At 41.5% G+C, this 19350-nt stretch overlaps 1 protein-coding gene across 7 annotated transcripts in view; it reads right to left on the bottom strand.

The window, feature by feature from the left end:
- The window catches only part of pard3ba (par-3 family cell polarity regulator beta a), a 164235-nt gene that overhangs the window by 121789 nt on the left and 23096 nt on the right, over positions 1 to 19350 (bottom strand). For 4 of the 7 annotated variants that reach the window (XM_042405178.1, XM_042405181.1, XM_042405175.1 and 1 more), the window contains 2 exons: positions 12114 to 12294; positions 3095 to 3210 (listed from right to left, as the gene is read on the bottom strand). In XM_042405178.1, coding sequence (XP_042261112.1) covers positions 3095 to 3210; positions 12114 to 12294 — 297 coding nt within the window. The remainder of the gene's footprint in view (positions 1 to 3094; positions 3211 to 12113; positions 12295 to 19350) is intronic. The other 3 variants (XM_042405179.1, XM_042405180.1, XM_042405177.1) reach the window with 1 other exon arrangement.

Consider the following 19350-nt stretch of genomic DNA (forward strand, 5'->3'; position numbering starts at 1 on the left):
TAGTCATCTGTTACACGTCAGGCGGCTGAAAAATAGTGTGCGTGTGTATGTGTGTGTATGTATATTCACTGCAGGATCACAGCTTCGGTGCACTAGCCAGTGCTCTTTGACCCTTCGTCATATCCATCACGTCAGCTGACTGCTGTGCTCACACACTTTCACCTACGTACTTGTAGAAAACACAAACTTAGATACACACAAATGCGGTGCAACCCTCGAGGAACGGACACACACATACATTGAACTACTAACAACAAACACACTGCACACACACAGAAAAACAGCACAATTTAATTCAGTTAGTTAAGGTGTCAGCTTTTTACATCGCAACTGAAGGATACATTAACACGGGACAGAGTGTAACATATTAAAGTCCGACTTTCTGCTGTGTTAACATGTATTGCATCACTGCACCTCGAGGTGTTGAAAATCAGCCAAAAAATGTGGGAGGCAGAGCGAGGGAGCGGGAGAGAAAAGAGAGGAAACGTAACGAGGAAAAAAAAGGAGAGTGATGGGATTAAGAGGAACGAGAGAAAAAGAATTCAGCAGCTACTGCAGTTAGCGGGTAGCATTAAATGTCTCATTTATTAGCTTCAAAAATGGCTGGGAGTCCAAATCAATTAAAGGGCCGACTGCATGTTTAGCACTGCTCAGCCTTTTGCAACTTTCATTAGCTCTTCTGATAAAGAGAGAAAGAAAGACTAAAAGAGGTATGTGCATAGAATAAATGTGAATCAAAAGCAGAGAAGAAGTGGGCCAACCTTGGCCTTCACCAAAGCAGGCGGTAAAATCAATTAAAGGGGCAGGGCGCATATTTATCACTGTATCAGCCTTAATTACACTTTATCTAGCTTTCAATACCTCCTCCAAGACAAAAAAGGACACGTGTGTGTGTGTGTGTTACTTTTAAGTGTGCGTGTGCGAGTGAATGAATGTATGGAGATAAGGGGGGTTTGCAGAGGAGCAGTACAGTGAGGATGAGTGAGAACGAAGTGATAAGTGTATTGATCTATGGAAGTCCATCAGGCCCAGGACTCAATATGCCCCGAGAGCTGTGACTTCCTAGTCTTACACACACATACACACAGACAGAGGCACGGACACACACACACACACTACAAGGCTACAAAGATTCTTTGTTCTCATATGTGTCATACAGTATGTGGGTTATACAGTCCAAACAGTCTTGATCAGATTTCTCAGATTAGATTACTTGTAAACAAACAATTGTCACCTATGAAGTCAATATTGCTGCCTGCACCTTTTCAAATCAGTTGGATGGCTATTTTATATTATCCAGTTGATCAGTAGGATGGAGAGTTTTCCCAACAAGTAAAGGCACATGTATTCCTTCAACTAAAGGGCTGTCATTAAAAAAATGACATCCGAGGTGCAATTGCATGAACTACTAACCATTTTCTTTACTAATGAATTAACAAGATTAAGAGTTTAAAGCCAAATTACCGGCTCTGTGAGGTTGTACTTGAGCTAAATGCTAACGTAAGCATTCTAACATGCTCACAATGATAATGCTAACATGCTTATGTTTAGTAAGTATAATGTTAACTATGTTCACCATCTTAATTAGTCTATTAGTATGCTAGCATCAGCTAATCAGCATTGAACACACATAGAGATGAGGCTGATGTAATGTTTCGCAGGTATTCGATCAAAAACCAAAGAAATGGACAAATCAAAAATCTGACCTGATGGTGATGCTAAATTAAATATCAGGAGATCGCCAAAGTGATTATAGTGAAAATAAATGGCTGCACCAAATTTAACACCAATCCATCCAGTAGTTGTTGACAGTTCACTCAAAACCACAAATTTCAACCTCATGCTAACACTACTGGGAAAAGTCACAGGATCACCAAAATCATTGAGATTTATCCTGTAGGGACGGTGAAAGTCTGTATAAAATTTCATAGTAATCCATCCAATAGTTGCTGAGATATTTGAGTCTGGACCAACCAACTGACTGACTGACTGTGCCATTCACAGAGACACGTCGCTAACGAGGCTAAAACTGGTACAGCAGCATAAAGAAAGTTCATTTCATTGTGAAAAAAAGATGATAAACACTGTGGTTTAGGTTTATTCACCATCTAATTAAGCAGAAATTACTGTAAAACACTGTAAAAAGACAAAAACAATGAGGTACTGTAGCAACATTTACCAGTGAACTACAGAGCAAAACTGGGTTTAAATGAGGCTGATGAGGTCTGAGGTCCGGGCCTCATCTGTCAGGCAGCTGAGAGATGTGGGTTATTGTAAGTGGATCTTTTAAATCATCTATAATGAGCCTATTCACTCTGGCCGGGTCGTGCGGTTTGAAGGGGATGAGGTCTGACGTTTTTTGGACAAGAAATATGAGCTTCGTCATCGTGTTTACTCGCCGCCCGCTGATGCCTGAGTTCTGCTTAGTCACCGCTGTGCCGAACACAGCAGGGGTAAACAACAGGAGTCCCTCTCCGTACCTGAGTTTCCCCTCACACAAATACACAGAGTAGTGTGACCTCACACAGCCTCCATCCACCACACACACACACACACACACACACGCGCGCACGCACACATACACAGTCACCCATAGAGGGATGAGAAAATGCAGCAAACAAAGTCCTCCTTAATGGCGGCCTGTTTCGAAAAGACGGAGAGCACTTGAAAAGCCGACCCTTTGAAAGTAAAGCCTGGGGCGTGGAGCTGGACCACAAGAGGAATGGTTTTCTCTCTTTGTCTTCAAAGGGAATGGCACACACCAGGAGTATAATGGGAAATGTAATTTGTTCATCTCTCCATTAGTTATTTATTTACTTTCTTTTACATTTTTCAACTCTTTTTTCTCTTTTATTGCTTCAGTTAAGACATTTTGCTTCTCCTGAGCAACTTTTTGAATGGGACAAGTTCACTCACTGGAAAATTTGAGCGTTTAAGTCAGATTTTTGCTAGAAAAATAAGCCTCTTTATGTCTAAAAGCAATGAAACTGGGGAGGAAATCAATTTTTCAAACAACAAATTGGCGTAGAAAATGTCTGATGTACATTACTGGCATCCTTATCTGATAAAAATCCAATATTTATGAAACACTTACAATGCTCACCGGTTCAGGAGACCCGTTGCCATGGTCATCGGGTGGGGGCGTGGCTGTAACCTCGAAGGGCGGGGCCAAAGCTGAGTCACTGCTGCTTCTCACTAACAGAGGTGTGTCTGGGAAGAGAGAGTTGGAGACGGAGAGAAAAGGGGTGAGAGAGGTGATGTCAGCCAGTTGTTCACTTGCATAATTTGCTGGTATGACAGTGTAATTTCTTTTATTTGTTACACTTCGCAAAGAAATCATATTGTATTTGATTTCTTAAACTCCAAACACACTAAAGATCACGGGAGAAGGTGGAGAGAAAAGAGGGAAGACTGTTTTCTTTTTTCTTTTGGCAACTTCCACATCAAGCAGCTGGACTGCCTTTTATTGAAATGAGCATCAGGGAGGTTCAAAGGGTTCAACGAATCCCTGGTAGCTCAAAAAAAAAAAAAAATGCTGATTCATCACTGCATGACGAGGGAAATGTATATTTAAGACATTGTAATCCTGAACCTGAGAGGCTTACATTGGTTTTAGAATGACTCTCAGATCCTGAGAGTTGATCAACCACCTCCCCATCCTTCCAGCAAAAACGCCCAAACCCCACACCCACCCACAGTGTACATTTTCATACGACCAGCTGTTGCCTACACACACCCCCAAACACACACACACACACTTACCACAACCCTTCCCCGCAGCCCAAAGGAGCTGGGAGAGGGAGAGGTAACATGGGCAGGTCTGAATCCACAATAAAACAATTCAAAAGAATCTAATTTGGACCTTTGTGCTGCCTCTTGCTTTTAATATCCACCCCAGAGGGAGCAGACAGGGTATTTGTGGATGTAAAACCCGTACCGGGGTGTTTTCAAATTTGACTCGACAGAGGAGAAAATAAAGACAGGGGAGAGAAAAAAAGGAGAAAGTGTGAGATAAACAAAAAGAGAAGGAGAGAGCCGAAAGATATTGACACAGGAGGAGGGAGGGGAGCGCCAAGCAAGAAAACTGAGAGACGCAGAAAGGGGAGGCAAACAAAATTCTCTCCTTTCCTGTAATCAATCTCTCTTTGGAGGGTCAGTGACAGGGTCCTGGTCTAACGTGGTCGGAATAGAGAGAGCAAAGGAGGAGAACAAGTAGGAAAGAAGGAATTGGCAAGGGTCACGGTGTGTGTTTGCGGTTTGTGATTGTAGACAGATGAAAAATGATCATTCCAGCCATCCCCACAAATATCCTTTCTGCCTCAAACAATCTCCACATGTTCGCTCATCCAATGTTGTGTTCATGTTTGTCTAATAATTTGCATTAATTACAATAAATTATTGTCACCAGTCCCAGTCTCACCCTCCATCTGTCTTTGTTTCACACTTTTTTTTTTCTCCCCCTACCTTCCCAGCACAATGCTGACTCACTATCACTGATGTGAGGGGATTTCAAAGGTGTTGAAAAGCATAAAATGTTTCAAAATGTTTGCTTCTTTTAAATTTCTCTTGTATTCAGTTACTGATTTTTCTCTTTGCTTTATTGGAGGAAATCAACAGAAAAGTGGCCTGATGTGATTTAGAGAAGCAGAATTCATGTAGAAATGTTAAGCAGAAACCACACAGAAAAACAATATGATTTGCGGTAATGAAATGTGCTTTGATTTAACGCAAACATCCAGAAAAAAAATAGCAGACATCAGAAAAATACATCAGGCAGCTCTCCAAAGTATCAATGGCTTCTGTTTTCTGCATTCGATTAACCGTTAATCTTATGTGCATCTAAAATAGGTCAAATACTATCTGCAGATATATTCAATGTTATAAAATGGGTCCCTGTGTTAAGTGAATTGCAGAGGCAGCACGAATACATAAAAAGACGCAAATTTGCCCAAGGCAGCGCCGACTGAAGCGAAGACATGTCCGCAGCAGTTGAAAATGTTTCAATTGGAGCGCATAAATCTTCGAAGTCTTTACCACTCAAATTCAAACCACAAACATACAGAGTTAAGAGAAAAAAATAGATTTGGAGGAAAATAAAGAAATGGAGTTGCAAATGAGTAGCAAAATGTTAAGGTAGCACACAACATAAAAGTTGAAAAGAATGTGGATTATGTTGCTACTTAAAGGTGCAGTGTGTAGAATTTAGTGGCATCTAGCTGAACAGACTTGGCAGAAACATAATATCCATAAGTATGTTTCAATGAGTGTATAATCACCTGAAAATAAGAATTGTTGTGTTTTCGTCACATTAGAACGAGCCCTTTACATCTACATTGGGAGCGGGTCCTCTTCCACGAAGGCGGCCATGTTGCACCACCATGTTTCTACAGTAGCCCAGAAGGGACAAACCAAACACTGGCTCTAGAGAGGGCCTTTCACAGTTCTCAGCCACCGTAGGGTCCTTCTTCATGCTTGGAGGGGGAGGCTGAGGGGAGGGGTATTCATTGGGTTGCAATTTGCAACCTCACTGCTGGATGCCACTAAATCCTACATACTGCACCTTTAAATGTTTCAGCTTGCATCACCACTTAAGATACTGTGAGGTTTATAAGGTTACTTTAAGATAAAGTGTTTTAAGCTAAACATTGTATTTGTACACTATTGCTTTCATTCAAATTGTGCAACTTCAGAGAGCGCTATTTTTACTTCTTCACATTGTCCAAGAGCAGCACATGGTAAAATTTACAAGTTTAGAAAGGCCATGTTAAGAAAGCAATAAAACTTAATGGATGGTTTTTACCCTCCCGTACCCACCTGTCTGGTACATTCAAGGAAAGTGAGCGCAGATAAAAATACACACCAACATGTACACTGAAGAGAGAGCATGTTTCAGGTTTTAAAAAGGTAACGGCTAACACTCAAACAAAATGTGTTTTGTAGCAGGCCTGCTGAACAAAATACTAAAGAAGTGAATAGAAAGTGAGAGATCCAGCAAGTGGGGAAAAAAGTTGGCACCTCCTCTTACAGAGTGATAAACTGCAAAACATTAAATCAAACTGCGAGGACAGCTGGACTAAATAACAGCACTTTAAAAGAATGGATCCTCTAGATTTTACAGCTTCTGAATGATGAACTGTAAGAAACGACTTATTTCCAAAGTGGCTGTAATGGATTTTCTAAATGAGCTCTACAAATAGGCTGCATCACTACGAAACCTCACACATGACACCACACACACACACTTATACTTCACCACAATGTCAATTATGCGACTTTGTGAAGTGACCAAGGCCGCTCCATGGTCACAGTCAGGGTCCATTACCCAGCGCTCAGCCCCATAAATCCTCCTCCATTTATCCATCGCAGTCAAATCTGCCTCCATCAATCCTCCCACCACTTAGAGCATCGGCCGCCTGTTCCAGCCATGTGAAGGAACCTGAGGGTCACTAGCATTGACCTCTGACCTGTAGTGACTTCCAGCGGGTCAATCCGTGTCACCGGGGTCGCAGATATTGATGAGAGTGACAGTTTTAACTCTCTTAGGTCAACCGCCGTTTGGACGGTCATAAACAAGATTGCCTCAGAGGAATTACTAATCAAAGGTGACTGGTTTGTTAGAAATGGACTTAAGCTGCTCGGTTGTTTACATGCCTAAACAATAGCAGCATATATCAGTATACAACCTCATCAAACTGACTTGGTGACATCTAGATTTAGAGACCTGATGAATAATCCTCCGCTACTCTGCCAAGGCAATAAAAAGACGCCCAACTAAATCATAAATAAAGCGAGCGACTGCTAATGTGTCAGCACCTCTCTTCCACACTGATCTAAGTCAGGCTTCACCCATGAGTTTCTTCATATATCTGGTAAAGTTACACTTTTATAAGAACCGGTGATGGAATAGACCAGATTGCATGCAATAAAACCTACCTTACATTTTCAGATCCTTAAAAATTAATTATTACATAACTAGAGAAGAAATCATTTACTTTAAATAATTGGCTTTTTGCAAAAACTAAACTGTTTCTGATCTAAAAAGAGGTCTCTCATTTGATTAAATGATAAAAATACTGACTCAGTGTAAAAGTCAGTCTTAAAGCAGCGTGGCATCTGTAGCCCTCAGGAACTAAAATTCATTCATGCACTCTACTCGCAATTTTTTTTTATATATATTTTAAGATCACAGACATTTTCTGACTTGAACATGCACTCTCCTGCCAAAAGGGGTGGAAGCACTAAAGCTCTGGATGTATTTTAGGTTTGCTAATTTGACAGAACCGTGCGCCCCAAAGCCACAAGGTACTCTGCAACTTTAAAATAGACCCCACCCACCAAACTCATCTCTGTGACCACTTAACAGGCCAAAAAAACAAATGCTAACACTTTGAAACACACCCAAGTTATGTTCATCCCTTATCTTTCCGCTGAGATTTGTGTAATTGGAGAGACCTGAAGAGGCCTTGTGAACTTTGCCAGTTCTGTGTTTATCTGCCTCCGACTCTCCATCTGCGGCTCTCTGCCTAACGAGGTTGCTTATGCAATTCTGGGAACACAGAGGTTTATTTTGAGAATTTCCTCTTGTTTTCAGTTCTGAGAAAGTCCTGTAAAGCTGCAGTGCTAGTTCACTGCCAGGGCAGGATGAAAACAAGGATGCATCATGTTTCTGTCTGACTGTCTTTGACTGTGTGTATGTGTGTGTGTGTCTAAGTACACACATTAATCAGTGTGTGAGCATTTGTTTGCCTTTGAGTTTGCACGTGCAAGCATGCGTGTGTACGTTTATTATGAACACTGACACCGCTTCTGTGTATATTTATATTTGTGTGTGTGTGTGTGTGTGTGTGTGTAGCCACCAGGGTGGTCTTGTTTCTCTGGCAATCGATACAGCAGCCAGGCTCAGGCTGCTCATGGGATGATGTGATAAGGACTCTCTTCCTAGAAGTGTGTGTGTGTGTGTGTGTATATGTGTATGTCCATGTAGCAGCGGATCAATGCAGGTCTAATCATCCCACTGGGGCAGTGTGAAGTCCAATCACCCTGTTCAAACAACTGGCCCAACCTGACACACAAACACTTTGATGCCTGACTGATTGCTGAATTACTTCTTGTCCTGTCCACCACCACTCAGCGCGATTACATGCACAGTATAACCAGATTATTAGGAAAAATCAGGTTATGGTCATAGTGTGATTTAAGCATTCACGTCGTTTGCAGTAACCAAATTTTCCCAGTAACCTCAGTTAACATTATTTGTTGACAGATGTCAGGAAGGATGCGTTGTAGCCTATGTGACACATCTTATCCCCTCCAGCCTCACCGCCTCCAGGGAACTCACTTTTGTTTGTTGGCACATTAGCAGAAGTTTTACACATGACACATTAATAAAGTTATGTTTACTCTGATTTTGACCTTAATTTCACTTTGATAACCAAGTTAAAGTGTTTATATACAGTCTATGACAGCTGTGGTACAATAATCTGCCAGCCAGTATTGCCTTTATCTAGTGTTGTTTTGCATTCATTGCTTTTCTATATACAATAATCCTGCACACTGGCAAAGTCTTGACGAGCTTCATCACAGGTTGACACCTGTCAAGAAACATCCTTTCCATATCTCCCAGAGGCGACATGCATCAACTCTTCAGAAAATCATCACATTTACTTCCTGGATGGGGAAACCTTGGCTACTGAACCTTGACTATTCTAGATACTACTCCTACTGTCGTAATGACACATTTAGTATGTGCTTCACGTGCCAAGTCAGTTTTATCGGTATAGTTTAAAATCACAAATGTGCCTCGATTGATGACAATGGAAAAAGCTGCTGTTGCTGAGACAAGTAAGTTGCGCTGATTCAAATATTATATGTAGGACTGGTTAGACTGAGAAGAAGAAGGGTTCAATCTAGAGCTGCAACAGTAATTGACAATTTTCTGACATTTTATAGACCAAACAACTAATTAGTTAGATTAGAGAATAATGAATGGTTGCAACCCTAGTTCAATGATGTTGTTAAGATAAAAATAGTTCCATGATTGCATGTAAATGTACTGAATGAAAGCTAATAAATAAAGGCTAATTGCGAGAAGTCTGGAAAAATAAACCTACACAGCTGCCAAAATCTTCAAATTTTGACACTACAAAATCTTAAAATCTGGTGCATTGCACATCTCTCTACCAGGTCTGACTGTCTCCTTCCCATCACTTTGTCACAGACTCGAGAAGTGATGTTACCCCGAATAATCCGCATACTAGATGTGATGTAACACCCGGTTAAACAACCAGTCTTTTTACAGCAAAAAGGCAGAGAAAACACACGCAGACACACACTCCCCCCCGAGACCTTCCCGCAGTGGATGGATGACTAGTTTTGGGTGTGTTGAGTTGTTTAACTTGCGTGCTGGGGTTCTTTTGTCATCACATGTGTGTATGTGCGTGCGTGTGTGTGTGCGTGCGTGTCCCGATGACAAAAGCAGCCTTATTGCATCAGTCTGGCTCTATATGAGGGGCGTCACAGGGTCACATCATAACTAAGTTAGTCAGGGTTCAACAGGGCTGGAGAGCAGGATGAGGGGGGGGGGGGGGCTAGAGAGTGGGGGTAGGAAGAGGTCCCACTGGGTTAAAAACGGGGTGGAGCGGGTGTATTAAGGGGGGGGGCTGGAATTAGTCCATTCATGCTCGGCTGGACCCTGAGCATGCTAACAGGCTACAGTGCTAATCTAGTTAGAGGCGGAAGCCATGCAGAGTCTGGGAGAGTAGGGAAGGATGGGAAGGGGTGGGGGGTAAATAGGAGGTATCAAGTCGGGGCGGGGGGTGATGGGTCAGGGTCTAGGGTGCCGGGTGGTGAGCTGGATGGCAGGTGGTTGAAGCTGAATAGTAGAGTAGGCAAGATATGACTGAGTGGAGAGGAGAGGGGGCAGATAATGGGGCATGGGGTGAAAACAGGCAGAGGGATGGCAAAGGGCAGGTGTATGTGTGTGTGTGTGTGTGAGGGTCACACTGTTCCTCAACAGATGGAGAGAGCGAAATGAAAGGGTGACATAGCCGCCCAGTGATTAGTCAGACCCTTGTTGAATCACATGCAGGCTCATTTAATCTTTTCTTTCTTTGTCTTTAACTTTGTTGCTTGTCATTCAAAAAATATTTCATTACAAGGCAGTGAAAGAGAAACAGATGACATGTACAGACATAAATCGTGCTCTAGATTATTTACAGTGAGATATATTTATAGGCAGACAGAAGGTAGCCTAGACAGAGCAGATAGGCTCCCTCGGGCTTCTGACTGCCGAGTCTTGTGATGATGTTTCCCCACTAGAAATACATCATGACCCAGTAACTGTTTACTGACTGCTAGGAAAATACATCAAGTGCAACTGCATATGCCCTGTTTGATCACTATCACTGAACTCCTAACAACCCCTGAAATGTTTTTTGAAGTTGACCCTGACTCCTGACTCTGCGAGTAAAAACAAATCGCTCAAGTATTATATATATATATATATATATATATATATATATATATATATATATATATATATATATATATATATATATATATATATATATATATATATATATATATATATATATATATATATATATATATATATATATATATATATATATATATATATATATATATGGAACAAGAGCAGGACAGATCAGAGGAAAAACAAGATGAAAATACTCACATGAAAACACATATATCTTACTGCGGCACTTTTATATCACACATGATCATTGTAAAGACAAAGGATTAGTTGTTGCAGCTACACGCGCTCTCTGCAACTGACTCATCACCGTAGGAATTGAAGCTTTTCTACTACTGCGTTCAGTTGAATGGCTCTGGATAAAAGCAACAGCTAAATGCCAAACAAATACATGCAAATGCAAGGCAAACAGAACAGGAGGAGGCGGACTTTTTTTATTTTGAGTTTTTTTTTTTTTAAAGGAGAGGGAGAAAGAGGAGGATAGAAATGGGATATTGGCAACAAATTAAATAAAAAGAGTTGTGGTAGTGAGATGGGAGAGAGAGGAGAGGATGAAGGCTTTGCATCATAAAAAAATAAAATAAAAAACAGCTTGTCAGGAGTGTTTCTAGAACATCTGCATAATGTAAAACTACACATTCTCACACTGACATTTCACTCTTTCTCTACCTTTCAGTGAGAGAAATGACATCATCCTAATGATATTTTGAACTTTTTTTTTTTTTAATTATTTCATCATCATCATTCGCCTGTCTGTCCACTTGCTGACAGTCATGCTGACAGCACAGTCAGATCCTAAAAGACAACGTTACTTAAAGTGTGCAACAGGAGGCACAGAATGTGTTTAACTGGGATAATGAGAGTCACACTCATTACATGCATGTCAGCCTGAGACGTTGGTCAGGCTATAAAATGACAAAAAACATAATTAAGTAAACATGAATTTATCAAGATATTTACTATCTCAGGAGCATTCATCATGTCGTTCAGCCAAAGCTTCGACTATTTCCTTTGTTTTTGTAATTAAATAATTAACGTAAAGCACAATTTTGTTAATTTAGTAACCGATTTGTGTGGATTAATGTAGCGGTAGGCGGTCGTCTCGTCAATCCGTTATATAAATAAGTACCCAGATGTGCTGTTGGTGGCTCTCGGTGTGAGTTACGTATGAAAACAAGAGCGAACTGAAGTGAGGAAACGTTGGGTGAGGACGACAGGAGACGAAGCTGCGTCAACGCTTGCATCTGTTTTCACACGCCATCGAGTTACAGGCCAAAAAATCTCTCTTTACGCACTAAATTCAGCTCACAGCTGTTCTACAAATGTATTTTCAGACTGTCTCTTGCTCTCACATGCAGACACATATACACCTCCTGCTGTCTCATTTGTCACACGCGCAAAAAAAAAAAAAAAAAAGTGAAAGTGTTGATTGAGCATTACTTTAGTTTCTCGGGTGGTTTTTTTTTTTTGAGATTTTCTTGCATTTAAAGCTGCAATATCTGTGTTGTCCTACACAACAAAATATCTCATATTACCCAGAAGAGGAATATTGAATTCTAATAAGTTAATATCAGCTCTAATGGAGTGATAAATGCTTTGTCATGAGATGAAGATGACATACTGCCTTTGAGGATGGCCTCGTTGACTTCAATCTCCCCTCTCATTGGCTCCTGGGGATGCAGGTGGGAATAGTAGTGGAGGGGCTCCGGGCTGGGGGCGGCACTGGAGTAGCCGTTGGACATGTTGTCTCTGGGACTGTCTGGCTGTCTCGTGCGCTGGACATCGTCGAACACCGCCACCAGCTGGAAGAGACACACACACACACACACAGTCACACTGTGTTCCTAAATATTATGAATATTAAACATCATGCGAACACAATCTGAAAGGAACAAGCTTTCCTCAAGAAGCGTGACAGTCTAAACAATGTGATTTCTGGCATACAAACGAGCTGCAAACACACACACACACACACGAGCAGGCAGCTAGGTTATATAGTGTCTCCACTGTGCCATGATCACAGCGAGGCTTTTATGTGATTTATCTTGCCAACAGTGGGGATGCAACCTGCTTCATTCTGCCAAGTGTGCAGATGTGTGTGTGTGTGTGTGTGTGTGTGTGCAAGGAGAGCAAACAGAGCTGGATTCACAGCTCATTCGCCCTCAAACCTCTTACAGCGTATATAACACACGCCGGCAGATGCCACTTCAGCAACACAAAGACTTTTTTTTTTTTTTTTTTCCTTTTTGAACAAAGGAGGAAAACCTGACCAACAATTCGGCAGAGGCCGCTTCAGAAGAGTTAACGCACGCGTCGAGGCGAGACGAGGTGAGGTGCGTATGTATGAAATTAGCACTCAAATGAGATCTGACACGAGAATGAGAAGCTGTCAAACACAATGACACGGCTGCCACAATGAGACAGGGTGGCCAAATGAACAGGGGATGGAGGGCCGGAGGACGACAAACAATCCTAATTGAGACAGGGACATGATGGCAGATAGAGCGAAGGGGAAGAGGTGTGTGTGTGTGTGTGTGTGTGTGTGTGTGATGACTGCAGGATCGTTCCATTGCGGGTACATGGTTTGATAAATGGGCGCGTGGCGGCGTGACGCTCTCATTAGAAGCTGCTGGCGAAGGAAACGACCACTTAATGAAAAGCAATAACTGCAATGGAACGAGGGAAGGAAATAAAAACAACAGACGAGTGGAGGACGTCAATTAACAACAAAGAAGCGCGGAGGATGTTTGTGTGTGTGTGTGTGTGTGTGCGTGCGCCTGTGTGCTTACGTGTCTGTGAACAATAAGCACGGAGGAGGAGGAGAAGGCGAAATATGCATCATCCATCACACCGTGACGCCGCCTCTCACCTCAACCTCCCGTGATTCAATATCCTCATGACACCTGGCCAACGCCAATGCAAAGAGATTCATCTAATGCATTCATGTGTGTGTGTGTGTGTGTGTGTGTGTGTGTGCACGTGTGTGAGCATTTAAGAGAGGGAGTGAAAGGAAAGATGAGGAACTGAGTGTCTGGCAGATGCAGAGAAGAGAGAAAAAGAAAGACCGAACGCCAGGAAAACAATCTGATTGCGCCGCTTGATGGATGCTTCTCAAGCTCTTTCTCTCTTCTTTATCTGCTTTCCTCTTTCCCTCCTTATCTCCTTCCCTCCCGAGCCTCCGTCTCTTTTCTCCAAACTCGCTGACAGCATCAATCAAAAGAAGACGTCTCGGAGCAGTAATGTGATGTGCGCACGCACGCACGCAGCGTCGAGCACGTACGAAGACACAGTTTCCCCTCAGAAAGATTTATCCGTTCTGAACAACAACAACAACAACAACAGCAACTTCTTTTAATGTGCGGAAGGGTGGTGATGATTTGCTTTTTCGGGGAGTTTGTTTTTGTGGCTGACACAGCCGGGGAGTGATGCTGATGAAGGCCGCCCTGCTGCTTCCACTCATCACTCAATCAAACACACAGTATCAACAAAATGAATCATATATTTCTCAGTTTAGAACAAGTTGAAGCATTGAAAACTGGAGTCACTGTAATTCAGTATTGATGGGGACTTTCTATAATGTACTCTGTAACCCGTAACCCTTCAATTTAAGGGGACATCCAATCAAAGGCCTGGTATCCTCATTGAAAATTCAATCCAGAGCATCAAAAATCTGACAAATAAAAACACGATTGATAATTTAAATGAAAAATTAAACGTTACATGAAGCCTTAATTACAAAAATATATATATATAAAAATGAAATAGATTTCTCCCTTCCCCCCCTTTGGTATCTAGTAGTTTTAGTTGTATTTTCTCAGGGTTTTATGAATATATCTGTCTTTCAAATGTCTCCCTGCCACCCCATACGATGAAGATGAACAGAATTTTATGATGATGTTCATAGCACTTAAGCTCAACAGTAAAATCTCTTTCCAGAAAACAAGCTACTCCAGATAATCTGCAGAAGAGGGACTATTTCTTCAGTAGAAAGTAGTTCCAATGAAAACTTATCCAAAGTAAACATTGCGGTGGCAGAAATCTCAGATACAAACAAAAACCAAAACATACCTGCTTGCCTGAGAGGTAAATGAGGAAATGTGTTGTTATTATTTGAGTGATCTGACCCTTTAATATTGTAAGATTTTCCTCCTCATGGTTATGAAATAGCTCGGCTTCATGTGCTGGCACAGAGGCATTAAAGATTATGTTAAAGCCATCAGCCGGGCCTTTCCCTGCAGACACAACAATCATTAATGTTGTGAAATACAAGGAAACTTGGGGGGGAAAAGAAAGCTTATTTTTCAAAAAAAAGGCGCACACGGTGTTTTTGAAATTCAATCCGTCAAATATATCACCGACGTGCTCTTTTGGAGGACCCTGTGCCCCAAGATAAAGAACAGCACCTTGAATGTTTCGCGGTGTGTTTGTTTAAAAACACACAGGTCTCTCTCTGTCCCTCCTGACTGTGATTAGTATTCTAGGAAACAAATCACCTTATTTTTCCTGCTGCGTCCGTAGGGGGATATTGATATGGACCTGGGGAGCCTGCATGTCAACCGCTGCTGAATAATGTGACCCCTTTGTCTCATTTCCATAACACACACACACACACACACACGCACACACACACACTGATATACCCGTGCCAAATACAAATGACTGAGCCCTTTATATTGTCATGTTATGATCGTCTGTAAATCACGACACGGCGTGTGAAACCAACGTGACCAGACTGGCTGAGAAGAGTGTGTGTGTGTGTGTTGCAGAGCCAAAGCGATTATCATGACATACATGAAAGCCATATACAATACCATGCATGAAGCAGAGATAGAGATAAACTGTGTCTGTGGGTATTTTCGCTCATACTCACCGCCTGAGGCTCAGAGTTATAAAATGTTGCAATATACAGGATGTGGCCTACGGCAGACAAATCATACTTATTTTACCCAATTTTATAGAAAGGCATGCATACACCCACCCAAACATATCCTAGAATTCTTTTACATAATTTCAGATCATATAATATTCTTCGAATTATTCTATAATGAAGAAAGATGATTTTCTTTTTTGTTTTAACCACTTCCCATCAACTGACTTTTTACTTTGCCGGAGGGGATTTCAATCACTCTTCTAAACTACATTTCCAAGAATGCATTTCAACCTTTGGGGGGAATAATAATGACAGTTATGATAGTAAAATCAAGAATAAAAAAACAAGGAGAGTTGTGATCCAAATACAAAAATGCTGACAGTCTTATGGCTGCTTCATATTCTGGTTTATTGAAATCAGTATCTCTGCCTCTTATATGATGGATTCTTCTAAAGAAGAAGAAGAAGAAAAAGTGACATTTATTTTTGATGTACAAGACGGCTGACGGACTTTAGCTCAACTGTTTTGAGGGTTTGATTTGTCAGAGCAGATCGAGCACAGGTGTGATCAATAACATTAACGATGGCTGCGTTCCTTTTAAGTGTCCCAGTAGTGAGCTGGCTGACTATAAAAACACCTATGAAATATTAAAGGAATATTTAGACATTTTGAGAAATATGCTTACTCGCGTTCTTTCTGAGACTTAGAGGAGAAGATCAATAGCGCTCTCATGTCATGTCTGTAAACTAAGTGAGGAGTTGGAGCCAGCAGGGTATTAGCTTCTTTATGATCATAGTCAACATGCAGCATAAATACACTAACAACAATACAGTAGGCCTTTTTCAGAGAGTACATTTGGACATGTCACAGTAGGAAACGCACAAGTGTAAATAATACAATTAATGATGGTACATGTACATAACAGAGCCATCGTTAAGCTTATAAGCAACACCTGTGCCTTTCCTACTATGACAAGTCAAAACGCCTGCTGTGAGAGAAGCCTTTTGTTTACATACTGTAACGGTAGCAAGCATCTCCACGTCTGTGCTGCCACATTAAATCAATTCTTTTTATTATTAAAACAGCTTTTTATGGGCATCTTCAAGGCTGCTGTGCAGTAACCGAGCCTGACCTTTGACCTCCTGATCACAAGGGGGGGGGGGGGTTTCTTTACTGTGATCAATAAACTTACACATTTTTATGATTGCTAATACTTTCTCACGGGCTGCAAGAGCACGACAGCCGATCAGCTACAGAGGTCGCATGGAATCGTGGTTTATTAACAGCCAGGATATGAAATAATCCCAGCTGTAGATGCTGTTTACATGTTGCAACTCACAGATGGAACAGTTGAGTGTTTTTAAATAATTGATGTACTTGCTAAGAATTAATTAGTTAAACACAGCTCTTCCTGTATAGAACACACAGGGGAGGAGATAGGTTCAGCATAGACACACACACACACACACACATATATATATATATATGCCATCAGGGATGTTCACATGCTGTATGAAACCATTTTTAAATACACACACACACACCACAAAAACACAACTATTTAGACATTATATGGATACAATCTCAAACACACACACACACACACACACACTTCACAGTTCGAGGATAAACAGTGCCACCTTGCTTTAGTCAAACACTACTGCATGCTGGTACCACTCAAGCCTCCAGCCTTTACATAAGCATCAGCTACACACACACACAACCTCACAAACAAACATACACACTTCCCCTATTTCATCCGCTCGTACTAATCAACCCATTTTTCTTCTCCACTCTCATCGCTGTCTAGCATTGCTCTGTGTGTGTGTGTGTGTGTGTGTGTGTGTGGTACTAGTCTATTGAGATGCTCTGCTTTTGTGCTGTTGTCATTTATCTTACGACTACCCCCCCCACCCTTTCTCTCCGTTTTCTCTCGCTCACACTATTCTTCATTCTTTCTTTGAACGAGAGATGCATAATTCAGAAGGAGCGCACAGCATCCTGACAGTAGTATAGTAACCCAATCATCTTTCTCTCTCTGTCTCTCTCTCTCTCACACACACATATACAGTACACCATATGGAGACACACAGTGGAAAAACACAGCTTCTGGCTCACACACACTTTCTTCACTTAAGTACAGGTTTAGAAAGACTGTTTTAGACATATGCTTTTTTTTTTCAAGCGCTAAAATCTTAAGCACAGAATAAACCTCCCACTCTCAGTGTCTTGACTCGACTGCAGCGAATGAAAGCCTGACGCCACCTGACGATCTGACTTAGCGTATGTATACGTTTCTGATCGCGCCGTGGCTGAAAGGATTCCAACTGCAGTTTACAGTCAACTGATGGAACTGTGCGGGAAAAACAAACACTACCTCCATATGGCTCCTAACTGCGCGGTTGTGCATCTGCTGTTGTTTTTTCCCCCCCCATTCTCTGAATTTCAAGCAGCTGAGGTGTGACAATTCTGGTGAGTCAAGAGTTCACAACAGCAGAAGTTTGCCCCCCCCTCTCCCACCCTCCGTGTTTTGAATCAGATGCTGTTCGACAAAGAGCGGTCGCGATGTGTAGAGAATGGGTTCCGCCGCGGTTGTAAAGCGGGATGAATATTGACAGGGCCCTGAGACGGAGGGGTGAAGAGTCTCGACCTGACTGGGAGGAAATCTGGCTCTTGATATCTGTGGCATCATATGAGAAATGAAAATCAATTTAAAACAAGGCGAAGCCGCTTATTTGCCTTTTTAGAAGCGCTAGCAGGTCATTTTAATTAGTCATACTCTAAATTATGAAAGATACCAATCAGATATTGCCATATCAAGAGACATTTTATGATAGAGTCTTGTCATAAAACTTTTTTTTTATGCCTGCGCTTGCCTATCATTTATATTTTATTATAGTTAATGATTTACATCATTTCCTTAAAACGCCTCTGGATAGTACCGAGAGAAGTCACCTGCAGCTGTCAGATTTAGCTTTAGAGGAAGAGCATAAATGAAGGGCTGCAACTAACAATTGTTTTCAATATCATTTAAAGATCCCTTCCACTCAAAAATGTGTTCTTCTCATCGTTTCTTCACTTGGACGCTTGAGCTTCACCGTGCAGACTGATGTGAGTGCAGAGTTCGACACTAGGAGTCTGTTTTCATTCATCTGCTGAAGCGGGAAAGTTTCTCTGTGCTCACTGAAAGTCTGAGTTAAACCCGTGTACATACGAGCATGATTTGTGACATCACAGCTAGTTTGGAGCCAATCATAAGCCAATATGAAACTTTAACAAGTGTGGTGAGGAAACAGGAACCCTATATTCACTGTGAAGAGACTTTCCAGTGAAGTAGGAGACATCTCTTGTCCGGCAGTTTTGAAATGGAAAATATTTGCACATTCATTTTTTTTTTTTTTTTTTTACAATTAATCATTTGGTCTACAAATTCCAAAAAATGTGAAAAACGCCTGTCACTGCTCAGTTCCCAGACCCAGAGATGACATCATCAAATGTCTAGTTGTTATTACAGTCACCTGCTGAGATGAATCAGACAGATCCTTTATTTCATAGAAGTGCATCGGGTCCTCGCTACTTTTATTTTTGACTCTGAGGTGCTGATAAAAAAAAAACCCTTGACATTTACCACTGCTAGTTTGGATAATTGAGGTGAGCGGGAAATACACAAAAAATTACATAACCTTGCTGCTGTTTGGTCAGTACTGCACAGGAATACAGAAATACAGACAAGTGTGATGTGATTTAGAGTAGACTGCTCCTTTAACGGACCCCTCACAATGAAAAGGGATATATGTATGTATGGAGTAAGCACACAGTTCAAACAAGACTGCATGCAACACCCTCAAGCAAAGATATACTTACATGCAGTCAAGCATGTACCAAAAACTAATCCATGTTCAAGAGCACACACTGTATACTCAACACACACACACACACACACTTCCAGGGCACCATAGAGGCCATCAGAGGAATGTTTGGCCTGTGT

This window comes from Thunnus maccoyii, chromosome 24, assembly GCF_910596095.1.
Source record: "Thunnus maccoyii chromosome 24, fThuMac1.1, whole genome shotgun sequence".
NCBI lineage: Eukaryota > Metazoa > Chordata > Actinopteri > Scombriformes > Scombridae > Thunnus > Thunnus maccoyii.